General features: G+C 33.3%; 2 protein-coding genes across 12 annotated transcripts in view; both read left to right on the top strand.

The window, feature by feature from the left end:
* Window positions 1–23,124, top strand: part of LOC123679072 (dipeptidyl peptidase 4) — a 362,978-nt gene that overhangs the window by 166,315 nt on the left and 173,539 nt on the right. For all 11 annotated transcript variants that reach the window (XM_045616439.1, XM_045616441.1, XM_045616438.1 and 8 more), the window contains one exon: window positions 232–284. In XM_045616439.1, coding sequence (XP_045472395.1) covers window positions 232–284 — 53 coding nt within the window. The remainder of the gene's footprint in view (window positions 1–231; window positions 285–23,124) is intronic.
* On the top strand, window positions 16,988–17,755 carry LOC123679084. The gene is made up of 4 exons (XM_045616457.1): window positions 16,988–17,123; window positions 17,187–17,362; window positions 17,421–17,480; window positions 17,533–17,755. The coding sequence occupies exons 1-4, from the start codon at window positions 17,075–17,077 to the stop codon at window positions 17,605–17,607; spliced, it is 360 nt and encodes a 119-aa protein (XP_045472413.1). The 5' UTR covers window positions 16,988–17,074; the 3' UTR covers window positions 17,608–17,755.

Raw genomic sequence — 23,124 nt, 5'->3', positions numbered from 1 at the left:
CTATTACTAACGAGGTAGATCTGCTAGCTTACTTATTGTGTGTATTAACGACTATTGCAACCAAAATTTCAGCTATTCATATTTTTGCTTGCTCTTTACTGACAGAACTGGAACTGTTCAATTCATAGACTAATATCATTTAACATCTAAGCCGTTACTATTATTGCATATTTTCATTCCTCTGTAAGCATGAAAAACTGTATATTGATCTCTGATTATAATTCATTTCAGGTATTCAGACAATCCTTCACAGCTCATTATACAATATATGACGTCGAAAAAGAGTAAGTTATATCCTTTAAAACTAACATTTTACTCCTATGAGCATACTGTTGCATTAATACAATGTTGAAAGTAACATGATTCTTGGTGATGAATTTTATTCGTTACTAGTTTGAGTCCGCTACTTGAATAGACGATAACTTTTTTGAATTTCAACCAATTTCAATGTAACAAAGTCCAAATGTTACTTCAAGCGCATCTCAATCGAACTGTGGAAATCGAAATGAAATCCGTGCAGTAGTTCCTGATATTAGGGAGTGAAGACAGACAAAAAATTTAAAAACAATATTTGTTTTGTGTTACTCCTCTCTTATTACCGAGTTGATTTTATCATAAATTAATGAAATGTACAGATACATCGGTTTCTACTGCTTAATTTTATTCATAGATACGATATACCCGGGATAATTATAACTATGAAACAAAAAGCCTTTTAAAATTGATTTTTTTCTGGAAATTCTTCTAATCACTGTAGTAATTATGATTATTACCGAAAGTGAAGAAGTTTATGTTAACGTCCATTTAAATTCGTGGTCAAGAGGGGTGTTGAGAAATTGGAGTTTATTTTCTGTGATTACAAGTAGCTCATAGCTTGTACCATATCACTAACATTTGTTTACATACTTCGAATCTGGGAACTACATATGGTACAAGGCTAAGCGCTACTTGTCATCACAGAAAATCAACTCTAATTCAGCCACTTCTTTCTTGTCCACGATTTTAAATGAACGCTTGTTATTAACGGGTGTTTTTTTAGCTGCATGAGAAGTGTCGATAGTTGTTGTATATGATGTTGACAGTTGAGAATGTCAAACTGTTTCGACATTTCTGTTAAGTGAGATTTGGCAATTCATCATGAATCGTTTGAAGTCAGAACAACTCTTCGAAATTGTGGAAATTTACTCTGAAAAAAACCTCGTAAAAGACTGAATCAGTTCGCTAACTTCATAGAGCACTTCGTTCATTTCACGGTCAACATAATTTAACAAATGAGCAAGCAATTGGTTCAGTTATTGATCTTTTCTGCACTAATTTTACTGTTCTCGCTTCAAAAGCATCAACAAGACAAAGAAAAGTACGTACCGCAGAGAATATTGCTGATGAAGCGCGAAATGTTGAAGAAGATGACGGAATATCGATACGTCGCCGTTATCAACTTGTTGGCCTTTGTCCTACGACAATGTGGCAAATTTTACCTAATGATCTTGGTGTGCCTACAAAATACAGCCCGTGCAAGAATTAATAGAAAATGACAATCGCTTAGATGGCATTTTTGCTGATTGGGTTGATTTGAAACTGTCCGAATATGAGCATTATTCACCGAAGGATTTTTTTTAATGATGAAGCAATAACAACATGACCTCTATTTACCTTACGTTTTTATTGCAGTAGATATCTCAATTTATTCCCGGATTTCTTCGATAAAAATGAATAATGCGTGGGTACTATATCTGATTTTCACATCCACATGACACTACGTACTATCACATCACAAGATACAAAGGGCGGTAGGGCATACAAAGTTTCAGTATTGCTTCGAAAACTAATTGTGATTTCAAACATGTGTTCCGCTGAAAACATTAAGCATTCAACTATAACTATTTTCTAATGCAAAATCGTAGGAATTTTCCTCATTTTGAATGTGTAAACATCAGCTTCCAAATAATTCGAAAGTAAAGATAGTATTGCTTTTCGTATTTGAGAAATAGAGAATGATTTTATTATTTTAAGTTGTTTTTAAGAATTGAGATGGCTTGCCATATAACGCGCTCAACCAAATCAATTTAGGAACAGCTTCATTTCCAGTAGTAGTGCTGTTAACTGGCCCCCAAGTACGTGCTACTTAACGCCTCTTGGTTACTTTTTATGCGGCTATATTAAGAAATTGGTTTTTGCCTTAACTCTTGAAGCATTCGAAGCCAATATTAAAGCCAACATTGACGCCATCGGCCAGATTTATTGGAAAAAATAGTGAAAAATTGGATGATCTAATGGACTAAGTAAATCAATCTTTTCATCTCGTATTATTATAAAGTTCTTAAGCTCTCAAAAAACACCCAATATTTCAGGTATTATGAATTTCCCCATAATAAAAAGTTCAAACTCTGAGTACTAAATCAACACAATAAGTAGGACATAGCCTGTATCGATTCTCAATCCTCGCCAACCTGAAAATTCCTAACACCTAGAATTTTCATGCAAATTGAAGTGAATGCAAATTTCACTGAATAGATTCCCCCATTTCTGCAACCTACCTTTAAGTTGTTTTACGACCACCTCTGGGCCGTGGACAGGTAATAGTTATCTATGTAATTAATGAGCATAGAACATAGCGTGCAAGTTTCAGTATAGAGCGATTGTGTGTATTTTTAATTGTCACTTATCTCGAACGATTCATTTCCATAAAAGCTTACGAATACACCTCCCACAAAAGGATGATGTGTTTATAGGTTATACCTAGATAACTGGAACGATGCTAAATACGTTAATTAGAAAACGCTTAATTACACATTGTCATGCTCCCATATGAACTATGACGTGAAGTATGATATTCCGGGAAGTATAGTCTCACGTCAGAATTGCCACCTAGATGGCGCTCATGTATTTTTAAAAACCTTTTTACACTTTATTGTTATACATATTCTTTGTTTTGTTTCATAATCTTTTCAATTTGCTCGTCATGTTTTCAAACGTCTTGTTGGACAATTTTAAGTTGCTTGATATTACTAGCGCAGCTAGGAGAGCTTTGGGGCTGCAGGCTCCCCAAAAATACCAACAATAGAAAAAATGTTCTTCAATGGAAAGAACAGTCTTCAATTGATTTTAGTTTATTATTCATAACCCAGCTTCATTTGTTGCTTCGATTTTCAACTCAAATTAGATAGAATTCCTTGTGTGTTGCTTCTCAAACATTACCTTTAAGTTGTAAGAAAAGAATTATCGACTTTGTAACAAGATAAACGAAATAATATATTGGGTATAAAGTCACTCAAAGATCTTATTGAAGTTCTTTATTAAATTTTTCCAAGCTTTCGACCATTCACATGGCCATCTTCAGGGCAAATTAATCTGAATCTAACAGTGAAGAGTCAGGCAAAAACATAACAATGAGAGTCTATAAATAAAACTTCCAGGCCATAAAATTAAAAACTAAATAATAGTACACGATAAAAATGTTTATTGTTTACTTAAAATAGATAATTGAACTGTGGATGATACCTATCTTTTAGTTTTTAATTTTATGACCTGGAAGTTTACATATTTATAAAGATGACTCTCATTGTTTTGTTTCTGCCTGACTTTTTCTGTTTTTTAGTTCATTCTTTGAATGAAAGAATGAATTTTTCATATTTGATTTTTTATGCAACCTACAGCCAATATAACCAGATGTTCCAGAGCTAGAAATGAATAGACAGTTTTTGGAAAAACTCCGTATTTCGAAATATGAAATATTTTCGACCAAATTTATATTGCAAAGTGTCATTATTTTTTTTATGCGCAACTCCCCCCCTGATCTTTATCACACTTGTACACACTCTATATTACATAGGAATATCTGTGTTGATGGCATATGTATATATTATTGCATAATATGGTCCCATTTTATTCCTGCAACGTATTTTTGAATCCCTATTTATTATTGCATATTCCATGATAAACAATTTGTCAACTCTGCTATTTTCACGCACAGGGCAGTGTGTGGGCGATCCCATCATATTTATAATTACATGACGTATTTTCCATATTAAATACAATATTTGATATAATATTTGAGATACAATGTATATTTGCTGATTTCTCTATTTTAGCCTATGATCACAGCATTCATCATAAGGCAGGATAATATTACATGGGTGTACAACTTTGCTTCCGCCGTTATTTCCGAAATTCGAGACTGAAAAACTAGTTATACTTTTATGATTCAAAGCATTGTCCATCGCTGGCCACTACTTTCTCCCATCTTTCGGGCAGTGTACGAATCCCGCGTTGAAAAAACTTTCGAAGCGATCCACGAATTGATTGATTCTGAATAATTCCCATGACTTTCAGTCGTTTCGAAATGGCTTGTTGCGTCATTCCCAATAATCCAGCCAATTCTTGTTGCGTTTGACAAGAGTCCTGATCAAGTATAGCCTCCAATTCTGCATCTTCGAAAACCTTCTCTCTTCCACCGCCATGCTGGTCTTCGACATCAAAATCAACGTTCTTGAAGCGTTGAAGCCACTCTCGACACATTCTTTCACTTATAGCGGCCTCACCATAGGTATTTGAGGGAATTAGATGAACCTCTGCTGCAGATTTCTTCATATTAAAGCAGAAAATTAAAACCTCCTGCAAATGACGAGAATTTGGCTCGTAAGCTGACATGTTCAATCGAGCCTAACTCTATGATGCAGACACAAATCGACTAATATTTTGATGGCGTTTTGTTAACAAATACCTAAGCTTGATATCTACGATCTATTTATTTCGACTTGTAATGTTCTCGATATATTAAACCAACACACTATTTTATATATCTTTATTTCTTAACGACCAAATACATACTGAATCAAATGAACATCAAAAAAAGCATATATTATACCATATTTATGATAAGAACAGAAAGTGTATTTCACATTCTAAACAAATAAAAGTCACATTCTATTAATGTATATCGTTCGTATACATCACAGACTACTATAACTGATACAGCCATCTATTGCGAAACGGCGGAAGCAAAGGTGAACACCAATATTCAGATCCGCACGTGTGTTGAGATGTGGATAAAAAATGATAATTCAATAGTTGATCAAGGATAACGACCAATTCGTATTCGTCAGATTACAGAGGAATTGGTGTTCTTGTTCTATAGAGAGTTTTAATAAACAGTGTTTTGATATTTTGAAAGGGCATCCCCTCAACATTCCTCTCTAAGTAGCGATGTTAATCTCTTGGAAAGCGCAAGACATTCTATAGGGTGTTTTTTTTTCGAGGTATATAACTTTAAGTTGGCATTACTGTTCAAGATGGTGACCGATTGAACAGCTGTTGAGTAGTTTATTCTCAATTTGGTTTGGCAATTCATCATGAATAGACTCACTCCTGAACAACGCTTGCAAATAGTGCAATTTCATTTCGAAAATAATGGTTTTGTTCGGAATACGTATCGCGCACTACGTCCATTAGCGATGAAGCGCACTTCTGGTTGAATGGCTACATCAACAAACATAACTGCCTCATTTGGAGTGAAGCTAATCCTCAATTGTATGTCGAAACACCGTTACATCCAGAAAAACTGACTGTTTGGTGCGCTTTATGGGCTGGTGGAATCATACATACAATTTGTAGAGTGGTTCAATAAAAATCATCTTCATCTGAACACAGAAAAAACTGTATTTGTGTGTTTTTCACCAAGGACAGGAAATTATACAGAATCGCTTTTACTGAAAAAAGATGGGAAAAGTATCCAACAGGTCTCGAAAACCAAATTTTTGGGTTTATGTCTAGAAAATGATTTGGGATGGGGAAGTCATATTGAATCTGTATGTGGTGGCTTGTCGTCAGCCTGTTATGCCCTGTATAGGTTGAGAGGATTGACCAATTTTGAAATAATGAGGTCATACTATTATTCACATATATATTCCAGAATAAAGTATGGTATAATTATCTGGGGGTGTTCATCATTGAGCTTGAGAGTATTCCGCGTTCAAAAAAGAGCTATCCGAATAATGCTGGGTGCACAGAGATGTGCTCCTTGTCGGCAATTGTTTGTTAAAATCGAGCTGCTCACGGTGCCTTGTATATATATATATATCATGGAAATATTGATATTTGTGAAATCTAACTTGGAAAAATTCAGGAAAAACTGTGACTACCATGACTATTCTACAAGACACAGTGGGGAGCTTTCTGTACCTAGACATAGATCGAGCATATTTGAACATGACCCTGCCTATATGGGTATTGTATTATATAATAAGTTACCTAATTCAATTAAGCAACTACAGAATAAAATTGCCTTTAAACATACTATAAGAAATTTATTAATAAAAAAGTGTTACTATTGTGTCCAAGAGTTTCTCAATGATAATGAGTTACATTAGAGCTAGGATGGCTGTTTTTGTTATGTAATTTTTTCAGTTTATTTATTTGAGCCTTTTTTTCCTTGTAATTGACTTGTCCTATATTGTTATGTCACAATCCACAGGATCAATAAATATTATTATTATTATTATTATTGGTCCGTACTTCTTCAAAAAGATGATGGTCAAAACGTTACAGTCAATGGTGATCGGTATAGAGCCATGATTACTAACTTTTTCATTCCTGAATTGAACAACCATGATGTACAGGAGCTGTGGTTCCAACAAGACGGCGCAACATGTCACACAGCTCGTGCTACAATCGATTTATTGAAAGACACGTTTGGTGACCGCCTAATTTCACGTTTTGGACCTGTGAATTGGCCTCCAAGATCTTGTAATTTACCACCGCTAGACTACCTACTTTCTGTGGGGCTAGGTAAAGTCATTGGTCTATGCGGATAAGCCACAAACCCTTGACCATTTGGAAGACAACATTCGCCGTGTTATTGCCGATATACGGCCACAAATGTTGGAAATGTCATCGAAAATTGGTCGTCCAGATTGGACTACATCCGAGCCAGCAGTGGCGGTCATATGCCAGAAATCATATTTAAAATGTGATGCCACAAGATTATCTTGCGGATTAATAAAATTCATGTCAATCGAATAATCCATCGTTGTTTTATTGCAATTTAAAGTTCTATAGTTCTATTAGTTGGAAATATTAGAAATTGAAGGAAATTCAATTCAGAAGGGTTGATAGAAGTCAAAGAAAATTTGAACCGAGGGAACGTCAACTTTCCATAGAGGCGAAAGCGCTAGAAGAGGAGAAACAATGTTTTAGTTGCACATTTCCGCGTTCCTCATCAAATGCGGTACCGGCTATAAATTTGTATTAGAGGGGAAAACCCCGGGAAAGTTCCAAAGAACCGGCGGGGTGTATTTCAAGATCGACACTAACAGCATCCACCCGCAACATCCAAACTTTCCGGCCTCAATTCCAGGCGAAACTACCGCCACCTGAATAAATCATAGTATACCAGTTTCGTTCCAATAAGAAACGGCCCAATCCCACGCCAAAAATACGTTTGAACAACGATTTATTTGGATGAATCGAGGCCCACTCAGATTATTCGGGGCAGTTTTCCACTGCCGGCAATTTCATCTCAAATAATTTACGTTTTCCGACAGATACAATCTGGTCAATATAGGCTAAATCCGGGATTTTGTTTTTGTTTATTTTCGTGGACCGAGTATTCCCTTATGATTATAGTGGCAGGGAACTAGGAAGTAGGAAACTGGTTGATTTCAATATGCTGAACACCCGGGATTTTAGGATGCCCCTTAATATGTTGTGAAATCACGTTTTTAAGGAGTTACGTGGGACGCACATGAATCCGCTCATTTTATTGTCCTAAATAGAAAATGGTCTTGAATCTTCAATGTAGATCGACTATGAATTTTGTCTCTTAATTGATTTTCTAATATAAGAACTTCGAAATCCATGAATTTCAAAATGCGAGAATAGTTATTTATAATACAAGTGCAGAAGGCATTGATATTCTTCCACGAGTTCAAAATTCAAAAACGAGCCACGAAGTGGCGAGTTTTGGAATGAACGTGTGGTAGAATGAGCCTTCTGTACGAGTATTATACATTATTTTCTCTAATTCATTGCATTTTCATTGAAATTAATGAAATATTTCCATAAATACAATTTAGTGATTTTTGCATTGAAAAATGTTGGTTGGTAGAACTGATTTCTTTAAGACAATTTGATGAATTGACAGATAAAGCCGTAGCGGAAAGTTCGGAGTGCCAACATAGAATAATAAAATATAACCATGAAAACTGTGCGTTTCTGATATATTCTCGCACGATTTTGTTCTACAAGATGTGGAAGAATGAACGGAATAACCACAGAATTAGAGAAAGGAATGTCCCGAAACTATTGATGCCCTTAAGAGGGAATTCCAGTACCTACGTGACTGCTCAGTTCAAAACGAAATTATAGTTTTTTTCTCTTAGAACCACCGATTTTATGGGGTTTTTATATAATTTCTTCAACAATAATCTACATTGTGGCGAGTCAATATTTCTAATTCGCGAATAAAATACAAAATTTTGGTAACTTTTCGCTTTTCGCAAAAGAATTGATGTCCCAAATTCTAGTGAGGCGATCTGAGATTCTCTTTGAGCTAGAAAAAAATGAATGGCATATTTTCGAAGAGACAATTGGAAAATGGCGCGAAATGAAAAGTTCTCATAACTTCTTTAATATTGGTGCTATTAACATGAAACAAAAACATCCTACAGGCACTTTTTTCTGTAGAATCCATTGGTGTTATAATTTATTTATATTCTCTTATATTTCGAAAACAGTTGATGTAATGAGGTTGCGGTTTTCACTAAATGAATTCTCTCAAAAATCGAGCCCGATAATGTGTCATTCATTTTTTTTTTCTAGTTCAAAGGGGTTCTGAGATCCCCTCACTAGACAACGAATTTGGGTAACCCTATACATTGTATAAAGTACTGATATTTTTTTGAAATATTCGTAAGAAAAAATCTACCTAACCAAAATCATCACAAAAGAGGTAAAACCAATATTTTGTGAAAAAATCAATGATTTTTGTTTTATTGTAAAGAGGAAGATGTGCTTTTAACGATGGAAAATGATATCACCCAAATAGCTGGCATGGCTACGATTTAGGTACCATATCCTTTTCATGAAATTTCCCATGACCAATTCACATATTTGCGACAATATGTCCTCTATAACTCCATTTTTAGGGTTATGAATCGATTAAGGAGCATTTGCATAGACCTAATATTTCACGTGACCCCAAAGAAAAAGGTCTCTAGATGTTAAATCACAAGATCTAGGCGGTCAATCACCTCTTCGAGACTTAACATGACTAGATAATTGCAAATGTTCCATTTTTTGTGTGGTACGTAGCACAGTCTTGCTGAAAATAAACGTCGACTGGATCTTCATTAAAAACACGATATGATGTTGTTTGTAGAATTCGAATATTCCAACAGCGTTTCGAATAACTCTAAATAATTAATGAAATGTAACGGAATTTCGCATGAAATAGTGGCAACAAATTATGCATTATACATACATTGATTTCCACTGAGAACATCGAAGAAGGATAATACCAAATCTCACTATAAATAGCAACAATAACAACAACAGAACATCATCAATGAATTCCAGTATTGACTTCAAGTGCAACTTTACATTCTTTGAGCCTACTCCTTCATTATTTGAGCACCCTTACAATTTATTCAATAGTATATTCTGATGCCCGCCATTCACGAAAAGTTTTTTCGAGCGTTTGGTAGCAAGCGTTCAAGAGATTCCAGTCGGGCAGTCAATTTCATTCTCTGATTTACAGTCGTGCGGTCGTGTCCCGAGCTGCCCGACTGTAAAATTATCGAAACGCTCGAACCTGGGCGCATCGTGAATGGCAGCCTTTAAACAAGTTGCAGAATGGGCTCCTATTCCAACACGAATGCGAAATTCGCTCCTTCGTCGCTCGTTTTCGAACGCAAGAGTGTTGGAATTGCCTTCTGCAACGAGTATTAGACGATATTTTCTCTATTTCAGTCAAGCTTTGTGAAATATTGTCGAAATTCAATGAAAAATTCAAACTATACATCCTAGTGACTTTTGTATTGTATTTTGGCAGTTGGTGACTGTTACGAAAATTGACAGATTACGGAATTTGAGACAACCACAAAACGAAAAATATAACTTGATAACGATGCTGTAATGAGTTCATTACAGCACTGTTTTTAGAACTGTAATGATCTCATTACGATACTGAAATAGAGAATCTAAGTATATATAAAACCGCTTGCACATATACGTCAAACTTTAAACGTAAAATCACAGCCCAAACGGGACCATCTAGAGCAAAAATGACAAGAATAAGACCCCCCTCAAAATCGTCTGGAGATCCCGGGAAAAATCCCAAACCTTCGATTCTCCCCGCGGTTTTCGAGTATACGGGGTGTTTCGGATCATTTTGACATTTCAAGTCCCATATTTCTGTGGTATCTGTGGACAATTTGGCTGTCAGTGTCATGTTAGTAATAAATATTCCATTTCGATATATGAAAGTTCTTGAAAAAGTTTGCAGTTTCCAAAATTGTTATTCAATATTTAAATAAATGCCGACAGATAAAATGCAAAGTCTTCCGCGAATCGAAAATTCGATAGATATTTGTCAAAATTTGGAAATGAACATTTATATCATCGAATGCATTTTCCTCAATTCAGGTTTGTTTTAAGTGTTTGTATTATTTGGAATTAATTGGATGAATGTTACTTTATTTCAGGAATTTTTCGTTTATTTTCCACAAACTATAAAACTACATTCCCTTTCGTGAAAATTTGAATTTATTGCGACAGAAGATGGAACTACCAAAGAGAACAGAAGCTTCATTCATCAATTCAGTCTTGGATTGGAGTAAAAGTTGTGCTACTATGAAACAGTATTAAACAGATAGAAAAACTCCTTATAGATAATTCACAATTGGCTTTATTACTGGAAAAAAAGAGCCAAGTTAGTCAGATAACATTCAAAAGTTTCCATATGTTTTTTGAATATCTAAAATATACACTTTTACGACAGAGGAGTGCAAAAATATAAGTGACCACTCCGTTTTTGAAGAATTTGAGTGCAGTGCTGTTGAATTTATAATGAATAAGTCAAATCTTTCATACTAATAATTTCAACTATATATACCCTGTTATATTATTTTCCGCTCAACTGAAACATGTATTAATAAACCTTGGAAATTAGAGACTCTCAAACTTATAACCTGATTTCTCAAAAAGGTTTCACCAAGATAAGATATTATAGGTAATTGCTTATGAGGTAACATAGGCCATGGGTATTTGAAAGGCAAGTCTATTCATTATGTCTCTTTTTAGTTGGTTTATTATAGCTATACTGAATATTTCTAAAAATAACATTCACTTTAGATGTGAATTAATTAAATTTGGACTTATGCATCATATCATATATGACTATGAAATTGAGAAAGATATATTCTTCTAAATTCCATTATAAGTCTTTTGAATAGTACTTTGAAGATATTGATTTCAATAACGTATGGAATATATCAGTTGAAATACTAGTCAAAATGTTACGACAGAAATAAATCTTAAAGGATCATTCAGTATATGAAGAATTTTAAAATGGCAGTCACTTTCGAAATTGGTATCAATTTTCCAGCAATTCAATGAAGGTATAAAATACTTTAAAAAGCAGACTATTTATTGAAAATTTCCATGTCATGAATGAATGATCAAATTTGTATAAAAATGTAGATACCTACCTATTTGTTCACTAAAGTTTCCAATCTTTTAATCGTTATGGAAATAGGTGCTATATGGCCATTTCAAAAATGCTATCCTACTGATTTATTCATTGCTTTTCATTTTGGTAGAAATTAAATTATTCATTGATTCAGATCCAAAGTTAACATTTGAAAAAATCAAGTCAGATATCGAACCCACTAATATGGGTCAATAGTATTGGCCGATACAATTTTAGTACCGATTTCAAATACTCAGTTCCTTTTGACTGAAGTAAAAATTGAACAATGATCTTTGTATCTTGAAATGAGTTTTGCACTTTTCTAGTGTTCAACAATGAGATAATTATTAAATTGACTCAAGAAATTAACAGAGTATGCTATATCAGGAGTAGTTAATACTGCTAAAGATGTTAATAAACCTATTAATTTCTTATATGGTTCATCATTACAATTCTCTTTTGTTGAATTAAAATTCCATTTAGTTTTCACATGTTCACAATCAGACATGTTGAATTATTGCAATACATATTTGAAGAATATAATCGATAGCGTTACTACTTTTTCCATTATTTCTAGAAATATTCAACCCTAATCATTTTTTAGCTTCCCCTAATTTCTTTATCATAAAATTTTCTATCAGAAAATTCATTCAGAATTAACATTAGTTAAAACAAAAAAGTCATCCACGTACAATGCAACAATAGTAAGCCAGTTATTTTTTGATTTATGTAAATACTATGATCAGTTGTTGATCTTTTGAAACTTATATCTATCAAAATTTTATTTACTATATAGGACATAAATTGCCCTGTTTAATTCACTTCTGAGTAAAACCCAGAGCCACAAGTCTCGTTCTATAACATAGCATCAATACAATCTTCAGATACTAATAAACTCCTTAGTTCCTAGTTCGTCAGGAATTTCCAATAGGACCTTCAAATTGTTGCAATTATATTATATTTCCTCACAAAATATGGAATAGAAGAATAATTTTCTGCTCAACTGAAAAATGTATTGATAAACCTTGGAAATGAGGGACTTCTTATAACCTGATTTCTCAGATATGGGTATCGGAAAGGTAGATCTATTATTCATTCTGCCTCTTTTCAGTTTGTTTATTACACTTATACTGAATATTCCTAAAACAAAAATCTCACTGTAGGTCTTTTCATAGATCTTATCGAACGATTATGTAAATTCAATATTTGTCAAAACTGAAAATAAACATTGAATGCAATTTCTTTATTTCAGGTAGTATTTCTATTAATGAGTCAATTGAATAAATGTAACTTCATTTTAGGGCTCACAAGTAAATATCCAATGGAATGATAGCCCTTAAAATATATCTATTATTCATTTTGAATTGACTTACAAGAATATCAATATTTTCATCGGCAAGACATAAAATGACAAATTTTCTTTCAAAGTTGAAATTCAGAGAAAAATATGCTAATAATTGTCTATTGTAACTATTAAATAAACAAAAAAAAGGACCATAAAAAGGATTACAACTTAACTAACAAACATAAACTTTTTTTGTCAATTTTTCCCACCCAATCATCAATTAAATTTGGACTTATGCGTCATACATGTCTCTATAAAGAAGAAATGTGCTAATTTAAAATCTTAATGTTGGGATTATATTATTATCATAGACCTAATATCCATGGACGTCGCGTTAGAGAGAGAAGTCGAGAGAACGAATGAGATGGAACATCGGATGGAAGTCTGTCAACTCTCTTGATATATTGCCCTAGAGAAAGAGAACAATATACATCTCTTTCAACTCGAAGAGTTGAACGTTAAATCGTTATTTCAAATTTGAATTTAAAGCAAAGAATTGTGAATACTAGCTCTACAAATTTTGCTACTTACGATGGCAGTGTACTTTTATTTTGAGAGAATCTAGTGAGAAGAAGAGACTTTTTTTAGTGGAATTTTGCTACTAAATTTATTTTGTTGGGAAAGAAAGACTTTCAAATTTTTTGTTCTTTTGAGAACATCCATCATGCCTCAAAGTTGCTCAGCATATAACTGCACAGTTAAAAGAAAGAAAGGGGAGAATATAACATTACACTTGTAAGTTTTATCATCCCTTTAAAGCAACGAAAACTGATGAAAAACATTCGAATTTAGTTTTCCGAATCCAGGCACATTGAGAAATGAATGGATATTGGCTTTGAGAAGAGCCAATTTTGTTCCTACTCAATATTCAAGGATATGCAGCAATCATTTTCAGGAAAATGATTATCTAACGAATATGCAAGGAAAAAGAGTTTTAAAGAAAAATGCTGTTCCATCTAAATTTAACTTTAAAAACTATCTGTCTGTTTTATGGCTGCTTTAATCTATTAAATTTGATTCTATTCGAAATAGATTGAAAGGTGAAATAGATCATGAGTTGGAGAATGGAATAGCATAGAACCTCAATGCTCAATCCTAATGGTATTTCGATAATCATGGATGAATGAATGTTCTCTTTTATCTAATAAAAATTTTCTGTAGCATAATTTTTCTACCTGAAGTAAAAGAAATATTACCAATTCAAAAGATGATTGAATCGAATATTACTTATCTTCACCTATAGCCAATAAGAGTATTGCTGATTCCTATAAGCAATTATTTATATGTATATTATATTTCCTTGAGATATCAACGAGTCCAACTCATTGTTACATTAAATCCTGTTCTGTCCCCACAATGTCAGAAAGAAGTATGGTCCAAAATTTCTCAATTTTCCTGATTCACATGGTAGAAGTTCATCCAAATATATGCCATATTTTATTCCATCATTGAATTAGGCAAATCGAAATGATAAATATAAAAAAGTATGTAAATTTCATTCTATTCAGTTCATAAAACGTATAAATAAATATCATGTCTTTATACCTATCTTTCAATCAGATGATTTTGACATTTGACCATCTCAGAGTAATAAATCACCTACAGTCCATTCAGGAATTATTGACATCCCGGGTGGCTGTGGAAAATCGAAATTAAGTTGGTACTGGCTCATTCAGTAACATTTTGAATTGCAGATTTCGGGTTGGCATTGGAAATGTCATTGATAGGAGGTTAGATTTCAGTTTGTTTGTGTTATTGTTTTTGACCCAAGAAATTTTGAAACAAAAAAGTTGTATCAATTTCAAATACATATTGATTAGTTTATTTAAGTATTTCTCACAGTACTGTTTGAAAAAAGAAGAAGGCAAGTCATTACAGCCTGGATTATTAGTAATAGAAAACCTGTGCAATACGATTTCATCTTCAAAGAATCATTGAATGATTTGTTTGTTACCAAAAGCCGAGCCAAAAGCAACCGATATATTAGCCTGGATGAAATTTGACCAAAAAGCATCTGGATTTTGATCAATCAAAGACTTCATTACATAAAATTAATTGGTCAAGTTCAAAACAGTTAATGAAAGGAAAATTCTTATTGATAAACAGAAAAATATAATAAGTTGAGTACGATTTTATGGTGAATACAGAGAATATTTGCAACAAAATGTGAAATTCATTTATCTGGAGGAATGAGGATTATATAAATCTAAGAAGGGAGAATTATTTTATAATTGAGTTGCTAAATTGATACCTTTTCTGCATAACCATAGTTATATTATATTAAACTATATGAAAAAGATCTGTAAACAAAGCTGTGGCATTGCATCTATAGTTTATTTATTTAATAAATTCTGATTGGTTTATAGAAGTTTTACTGAGTATTTCATCGAAAATATATTCAGAAGAGTAAATTTAAGAATTCCTTCACCTCTTAACCACTTACAGATAATAACAGAATGCAATAAAATTTAAAAATTCATGAATTATATATAATTTCATGCAAAAATGCTTTTAGTGAGTGAGTCAAAACTGTTATGGGCAAAATACCTTATGTAAGTTAATAGTAAATAGTATAACAGCATTTCAATAAAAATAGAAGTGTATATTTAGTATCTATATTTTTCATACAAGTTTAATTAATCATTCATGTCATGAACAGTTTCAATAAATAGTGACTTTGGAAAGTAATTGACACATCGGCTGATAAATTGGTTCCAATTTTGAAAGTTACAGTACAACTGTGATGTCAAAATTCTTCATATACTAAATGGATTCTTTGAATTTTATTTCTGTCTTATGATATGACTCTCCCATTCACTAAGCTACACTATTTAAATTTATCAACCAGTTTTTTCTGTTTTTTCCACCAGTTTAGACACCACAGTTAAAATGGTCCATAAGAGTTATATGATAAGAATTTTGCAAGCAGGTTGGTATCCAGTGTCCATCAAGAATGCAACAATTTTTGAAGAGCATTTGGTGAAAAGGAACATGCATATTTTGATGATCTTCAATAGGATCTTTCATGGTTGACTCTTAAATGAATAGATATCTCTTCATCGGATTTCCTTGAAATGAGATAGCATTTCACTATATTTATACGTTATATAATCTAAATTCCAATTTATGAAATCAAGACTGTATGCGTCCCTTCGTAATAATCGTAATTTTGAAAATTCAGGATCTTTCGGATACAAAAATGATGAAAATAATTCAAACTGGTTACTTCTATGATGAACCACAGCAATTTTTAGTGATATTTTTGTAACCAGAAATAATGCCGCGACTAGACGTTCACGGCCTGCTTCGATGTCAATAATTCCTGAATGGACTGTATTTTATTGCTTTTAGGTTCTTTACAGATTTCCATCAGTAGCATCTCTGTTCGAATCAAGAGAAATCATATATTCTTCTCTCTCTAGGTCTTTCTCCTCTACGAGCTTCTGAAAAATCACGTGACACTCGGTCCATGGATATTAGGTCTATGATTATTATTCAATATTCTCTAAAAATTTTTTACAAACCTATAAGCATGAATAACTTTCTTGAAAGACTGACGCTCACATTTTGATTATTCATTTCTCCCAAATTCTTCAAAGAAAGAAATTGCCATTTCTGGAAAAATGAGATCTGAGAATTTGGTTGATATCGGTTATTTTTTATTCATTATTAAAGAATACAATATACGATTTATATTCGAACAAAATTTTAAGACATGCGTCTGAGTTTGACTGACAATTATGGTCATAGAGAAATCTTTGTTTATGGTTATGACTGCGTTCGGCAAATCCACACTAGGGATAGGCAAAGGTCAGAAAACTATCGATATCTATATATTGTGTCGATATTTTCTGACACTATCGAAATGTATCGAAATATGTAAGAGTAAAATATCGATATTAGCGATTCAAGTTCATCCCCAAGCCACCTATCGGAAGAAACTGTAATATCGGCTTAAGGTACGGTAGGAGTGAAAGCTTTGACGGCGTGCATTTCTGCAGGTTAAATTTTTATATTTTAGTGTTCGAGGAGTTATAATATATATGAAAGTTTGTTCAAAGCATTTTGAAGAGTCTGATTTTCATACACAAAGTAAGTTGTAAAAATATCAGTATCAATGGAGCTCCATGTGTAGTAATATTTTTCAATATTCAGGTAAGGAGCTGAGACACGCAGATTTGTGTTTGAGACCGAGAAAAACTAACTTGAGACGCCGAAATTTGAAAAGAAATGCAGTCCCAACAAAAAACCTTCCTACAGGTACTCATGAGAACATAAAGAAGATAGAAAGACGAAATTTAACTAGATATGATCCTGTGCAACAACCAATTGTAATTATATAATGATCCTTTTAAATGAAAATAAATCTAATATTTACAAAATTTTCAGTTGAAATCTGACTGTGAAGTAATGACACAAAATCAAGATGAAAATGAACTTCATGCTCAGGTAAAGTATTGAGATATTCTAGTTGAATCAAATGATGATATTGAAATTTCAGGAAATGATTCACAGGCCTGATGAATTGTTGGCTGCTGAAGCTCTATGTGCTTTTATCAATAAGGACAATTTGTGACAATATTACTACAAATCAAAAGCTTAACAGCTTGACAGGGTTGAATTCTTTCGAAATGCTGAAAACTATTGAAATTTTAGTATTAAGAATAAAAAGAGAAAATTTTGTTTCATCCCTCAATATTAGGGAAAAAATACATTTACAAAACTAAAGAATGACACTAGCTATGTTGTATTGTCTTTACTCTTTGGAAACATCAGTTCCCAAAGTATAAAAGAAATTTTTTATGACATGCTAACTGTGTTAGCGACAGTATTGAAACCTGCGAGCTATCTTCCACCTATTGAGGAAATTCGTAATAATTTGCCGCAACACTTTGAGCAATTTACTGATGTGAGAGTCATTCTTGATTGTACAGAAATCTCTGTTCACAGAACTAAATGCCTGTGTTGTAGAGTAAGATGTTATTCTAACTATAAAGGGAATAACACTGTAAAATTCATGGTGGCCGTGACGCCTGCAGGATTGATCAGTTTTGTCAGTGAAGCTTATGGTGGAAGAGCATCTGACAAAATAATTTTTGAGCAGAGTGGTCTCATATCCTCCCTGAAGCCTAATGAGGATGCCATTATGGTGGATCGAAGTTTTCTAATTGATGAAATTTTTCCGGAAAACGGGATAAAACTGATTCGCCCACCATTCATGCGAAACAGAAAACAAATGTCTCTTCAGGAGGTTGAACAAAATATATTCATAGCTAGAGCAAGAGTCCATATCAAACGTGTGAACCAGAGAATAAAAATTTTGAGTAATGTTTTACCGTGGAACCTGGTTCCTTAAATAGAAGAAATAATGATTATATGTTGTGCGATTGTAAACCTGTCCAGCCCCATTTTTTCTGAAGATAATTTCTGAATATTTTTGTATTTTGCCTTTATTTCGAGTAGCAATGTAGATGTTAAATCTAAAGCTTCTGTGTAGCGAAACAGTTGTTATTTATATATATATATATATATATATATATATATATATACATATATATATATATATAAATATATATATATATATATATATATATATATATATATATATATATATATAATCTGTATCCCATTTGTTACCTTTCAGTGTATGGGTTAGTTGTTATTTAAATAATAAATAAGTGGAAATAGAATAACTGTAATTTTATTTCAAAAAATATATTAATTTTTCAATTATTCATTACAAATATGGTGTAACATTTTCTCAATATATTTTTTTTGTTTGTTTTTTAGATAATGGACGATTATTCTTAAATAAGAATGAATTCACCTTCTATCACATTCCTATTATTTGGAGTTGCTTCCAAATACCGGAAATATTCAGTTAAACTGAGGAATACACTATTTTCTTTGTCCATCATATTTCTTTCTTCCCAAATAACACTCAAAATATTTTTGTTTACAATATCTTACCTTTAGCCGAAAAAGCATGCTGAAGAGGGCGCTGCCTACCCTTGAATCGGGAATATATCGCTGTGATATTTTGGTGTGAGAAAATTCTGTTGATTTGAATAAAGTTTTTCTATCATAGAGGATAATAATAAGATTCAGTGGAAAACGACATATTTAGTAGTTTGCTTCCATTTTTATGGAGTATTTTGTCCTCCTGAACATTCATAGGGACATTGATGTTGACGAGGACGCTGTGATTACAAGGTTCTCAAAGGGTTCAAAGTTTTGAAGACCAAATTAGATTTTGTGATGTAGTTGCCAATTGTTTTTTTTTTTCATATTAAACAATCTATTTTTTTTTAATTTCTACCTGAATGGTTAAAACCCTGATAAGTAAATAATGGTATTATAATACAACAAATACATAAGGGTAAAACTTTTTTTGCGAAATTCTAGGCTCTATTGTAAAAAACTGGTTATACATTTATAATTCAAAGTATTGCCCATCGCTGGTCACTACTTTCTCCCATCTTTCGGACAGCGTACGAATTGAAAAAACTGGTCATCTTTTGAAGCGATCCACGAATCGATCCAAGTTTTTACTTCTTCATAAGATCGGAAGTGTTGTTCAGCCAGGCCATGTGCTATTGATTGAAACAAGTGATAGTCCGTGGGAGCAACGTCTGGAGAATACGTCGGGTAGGGTTGTGGGGTAGGAATTCCCATTTTAACGTTTCCAAGTATATCTTGATTACTTTCGCAACATGGGGTCGAGCATTGTCATGCAGTAAAATCAATTCATCTTCTCTCTCGTTGTATTGCGGCGGTTTATCGTTCAATGCTCGGTACAAACGCATTAATTGCGTTCGATAACGATCGCCTGTGATTCTTTCAGTCATAATATACTACGCCGAGCTGGTCCCACCAAATACTGAGCATGACCTTAGAACCGTGAATATTCGGTTTGGCCGTCGATGTGGAAGTATTGTCAGGATATCCACATGATTTCATGCGCTTGGGATTATCGTAATGAACCCATTTTTCGTCTCCAGTCCCAATCCGATGCAGAAACCCCTTCCGTCTTTGTCTTGCAAGCAGCTGTTCACAAGTAAATAAACGTCGTTCAAACACCTCGCGGCTTCAACTCGTACCGCACCCAATTTCCTTGTTTCTGAGTCATTCCTATGACTTTCAGGCGTTTTGAAATGGCTTTTAGTGTCACTCCTATTGATCCTACAATTATTGTTGCGTTTGACATGAATCTTGATCAATTATTACCTCCAATTCTGCATCTTCAAAAAACTTCTCTCTTCCACCGCGATGGTGGTCTTCGAAATCAAAATCACCATTCTTGAAGCGTTGAAACCACTCATCTATTTCTTTATTTATTTAATCAAACGGAACAAGCCATTTTACAGATGTACCAGAAAATAACTAAACCTAGACATAAACAATATCGTTGGTACGTTCTTCCACCAATATCGTTCTCACTATAGGTATTTGAAAGCATTCGATGAACCTCAGCCGCGGATTTTTTCATATTTTAGTAGAAAATTGAAACCTCCCGCAAATGACGAGAATTTGGCTCGTAAGCTAACATGGTTAGTCGTGAATAACTTTATGATGCAGACACAAATCGACTAACATGTCAATGGCGTTATGTTCACAAATACCTAAACTTATTGTATGACATCTACGATATATTTATTTCTCTAATTCTGTGGTTACTCCGTTCATTCTTCCACATCTTGTGGAACAAAATCGTGCGAGAATATATCAGAAAAGCACAGTTTTCATGGTTATATTTCATTATTATATGTTGGTACTCCGAACTTTCCGCCACGGCTTTATCCGCCAGTTCATCAATTTGCCTTAAAAAAAATCAGTTCTGCCAACCAACATTTTTCAAGCCAAACATCACTAAATGATATTTATGGAAATATTTCATTAATTTCAATAAGAATGCAATGAATTAGAGAAAATAATATATAATACTCGAACAGAAGGCTCATTCTACCACTCGTTCATTCAAAAACTCGCCACTTCGTGGCTCGTTTTTGAATTTTGAACTCGTGGAAGAATATCAATGCCTTCTGCACTTGTATTATAAATAACTATTCTACTACCACTTACAGTTACAGCCATCTATTGCAAAACGGCGGACGCAAAGTTGTACGCCTTATATAAATATTCATATGAATATCTAAATATAAATATTTTTGAGAGGTAAGGCTTGATATCGGTATAATCTGCGATTTGGTCCCATAGAAATACTCGAAGCCCATAACGGCGAACCCCCTCAAAATTGAAGGCTAGGACCGCCCTTGATTTGTCGTCATGGAAAGTTATTTGCATCAAATATTTTCATGTGAACAAGGGCCAAACGGTATGTTCTAGGAAAAAAAATCATACAGAATTCCACCCTAGAATCAGCATAGTATACCGAGTGAATCGTCTGAAATCAGCTAACGATACAAGGTTTCCGAAAAAAATCTTTTATTTTCTAGAGGGATACCCAGTGAAGGATCTACCGGCATAGTGACGGGGTCCAAGGGGCGGAGCCCCTTCGGCGAGCAGAGCGAGTAGTATATTCTAAAACAAGTTGCAGAATGGGCTCCTATTACAACACGAATGCGTAATTGGAAAACGAGCGACGAAGGAGCGAGTTTTCGAACGCATGCGTGTTGGAACGGCCTTCTGCAACGAGTATTAGACGATATTTTCTCTATTTCAGTCAAGTTTTGTGAAATATTGTCGAAATTCAATGAAAAATTCAGATAATACATCCTAGTGACATTTGTATTGAATCTTGGCAGTTGATGTGACTGTTACGAAAATTGACAGATTACGGAATATGAATTTGAATCGTATATGTCGAATTTTGAAATAATTTACAATTACGCATTAAATTCGTTAATTATGTCTGACGAAATCGATTTATCACCAATGGAATTAAGAGAAATTACGAATAATGTTGCAGATCATTCCACACTATATCCAAATTATATCATTTTCACAAATATTGACGTTTTTTGGAAATTGATAGGATTGGAAGTCAGTATAGACAACCACAAAACGAAAAATATAACTAAAAACGATGCTGTAATGAGTTCATTACAGCACTGTTTTTAGAACTGTAATGACCTCATTACGATACTGAAATAGAGAAAGATAATTACAAATTAGGATTATTTCTTAAAGCAATGATTCTAATTTTTCTACTCTCAAGAATCTATGAAATTTTCCAAATTATATGAATTATTTGCATATGACTTCTGAATTCAAAGAGAGCGATAACGACCACGTAGTCGATGACGATTCAAGATAAAAAAATTAGCGTTTCATAAAAAAAAATTCTGGATATCTATTCATCTCATAACAATCGTTTATCAAAACGTCATATGAACTAATCGAAAAAATATAGTCGTGCCCTACTTTTACGAGACCTTTCTGAGATTCACCGTGAAAATGTTGTTGAAAACACTAGAATGTCGGTACAAAATCCATTCAGTTAATCTCCAACACGAAGAATTTAAGTCAATGGATTTGGCTCTGAAAGCATGTTAATTCAGCAGGGCTGGATGATCTGAAGTGCAAGGTGCAAATTGGATTCAAGTACAAATGTAAATGATTACTATCTGTTGGAGATAGCTTCCTTTTTTTCTGATTCTTGTTTCCTATTTCAATTTCAATCATAACAAATCAGCACTTTTTGAAATATTCATGAAAAAAAAAACATACCAAAAATCATTACAAAATAGCTCGAACTATAATTTTCTTAATAAGGTTTGATTTTAAATAGCACTCTATCTGGACAGCATTTTTGAAGCTGTTATCTTTTGACATTTGACAAGTAGAAACTACGTTATTAGTAAAAATGGAACGATACACTCTTCAACAACCCATTGAAATCATGAAAATTCATTACAAAAATAGTGAAAATGTTACAATCACAATACGCTACTTTTGAGTTGTCGTGAAGCACCTTCTCGGCCGGCAATGGAGAAACTGATGAAAAAATTTGAGCTGTTGTGACACGTTAGTGATGTGAAGAATCAAATCATGTACGTCGTTCAAGAAAAACTGAGAATTTTGCTTCTGTAACCCATAATGTTGACGAAAACTCAGATTTGTCGATTACTCG

This window comes from Harmonia axyridis, chromosome 4 (assembly GCF_914767665.1).
Source record: "Harmonia axyridis chromosome 4, icHarAxyr1.1, whole genome shotgun sequence".
Lineage (NCBI taxonomy): Eukaryota > Metazoa > Arthropoda > Insecta > Coleoptera > Coccinellidae > Harmonia > Harmonia axyridis.
This window is presented reverse-complemented; position numbering and strand designations above follow the sequence as displayed.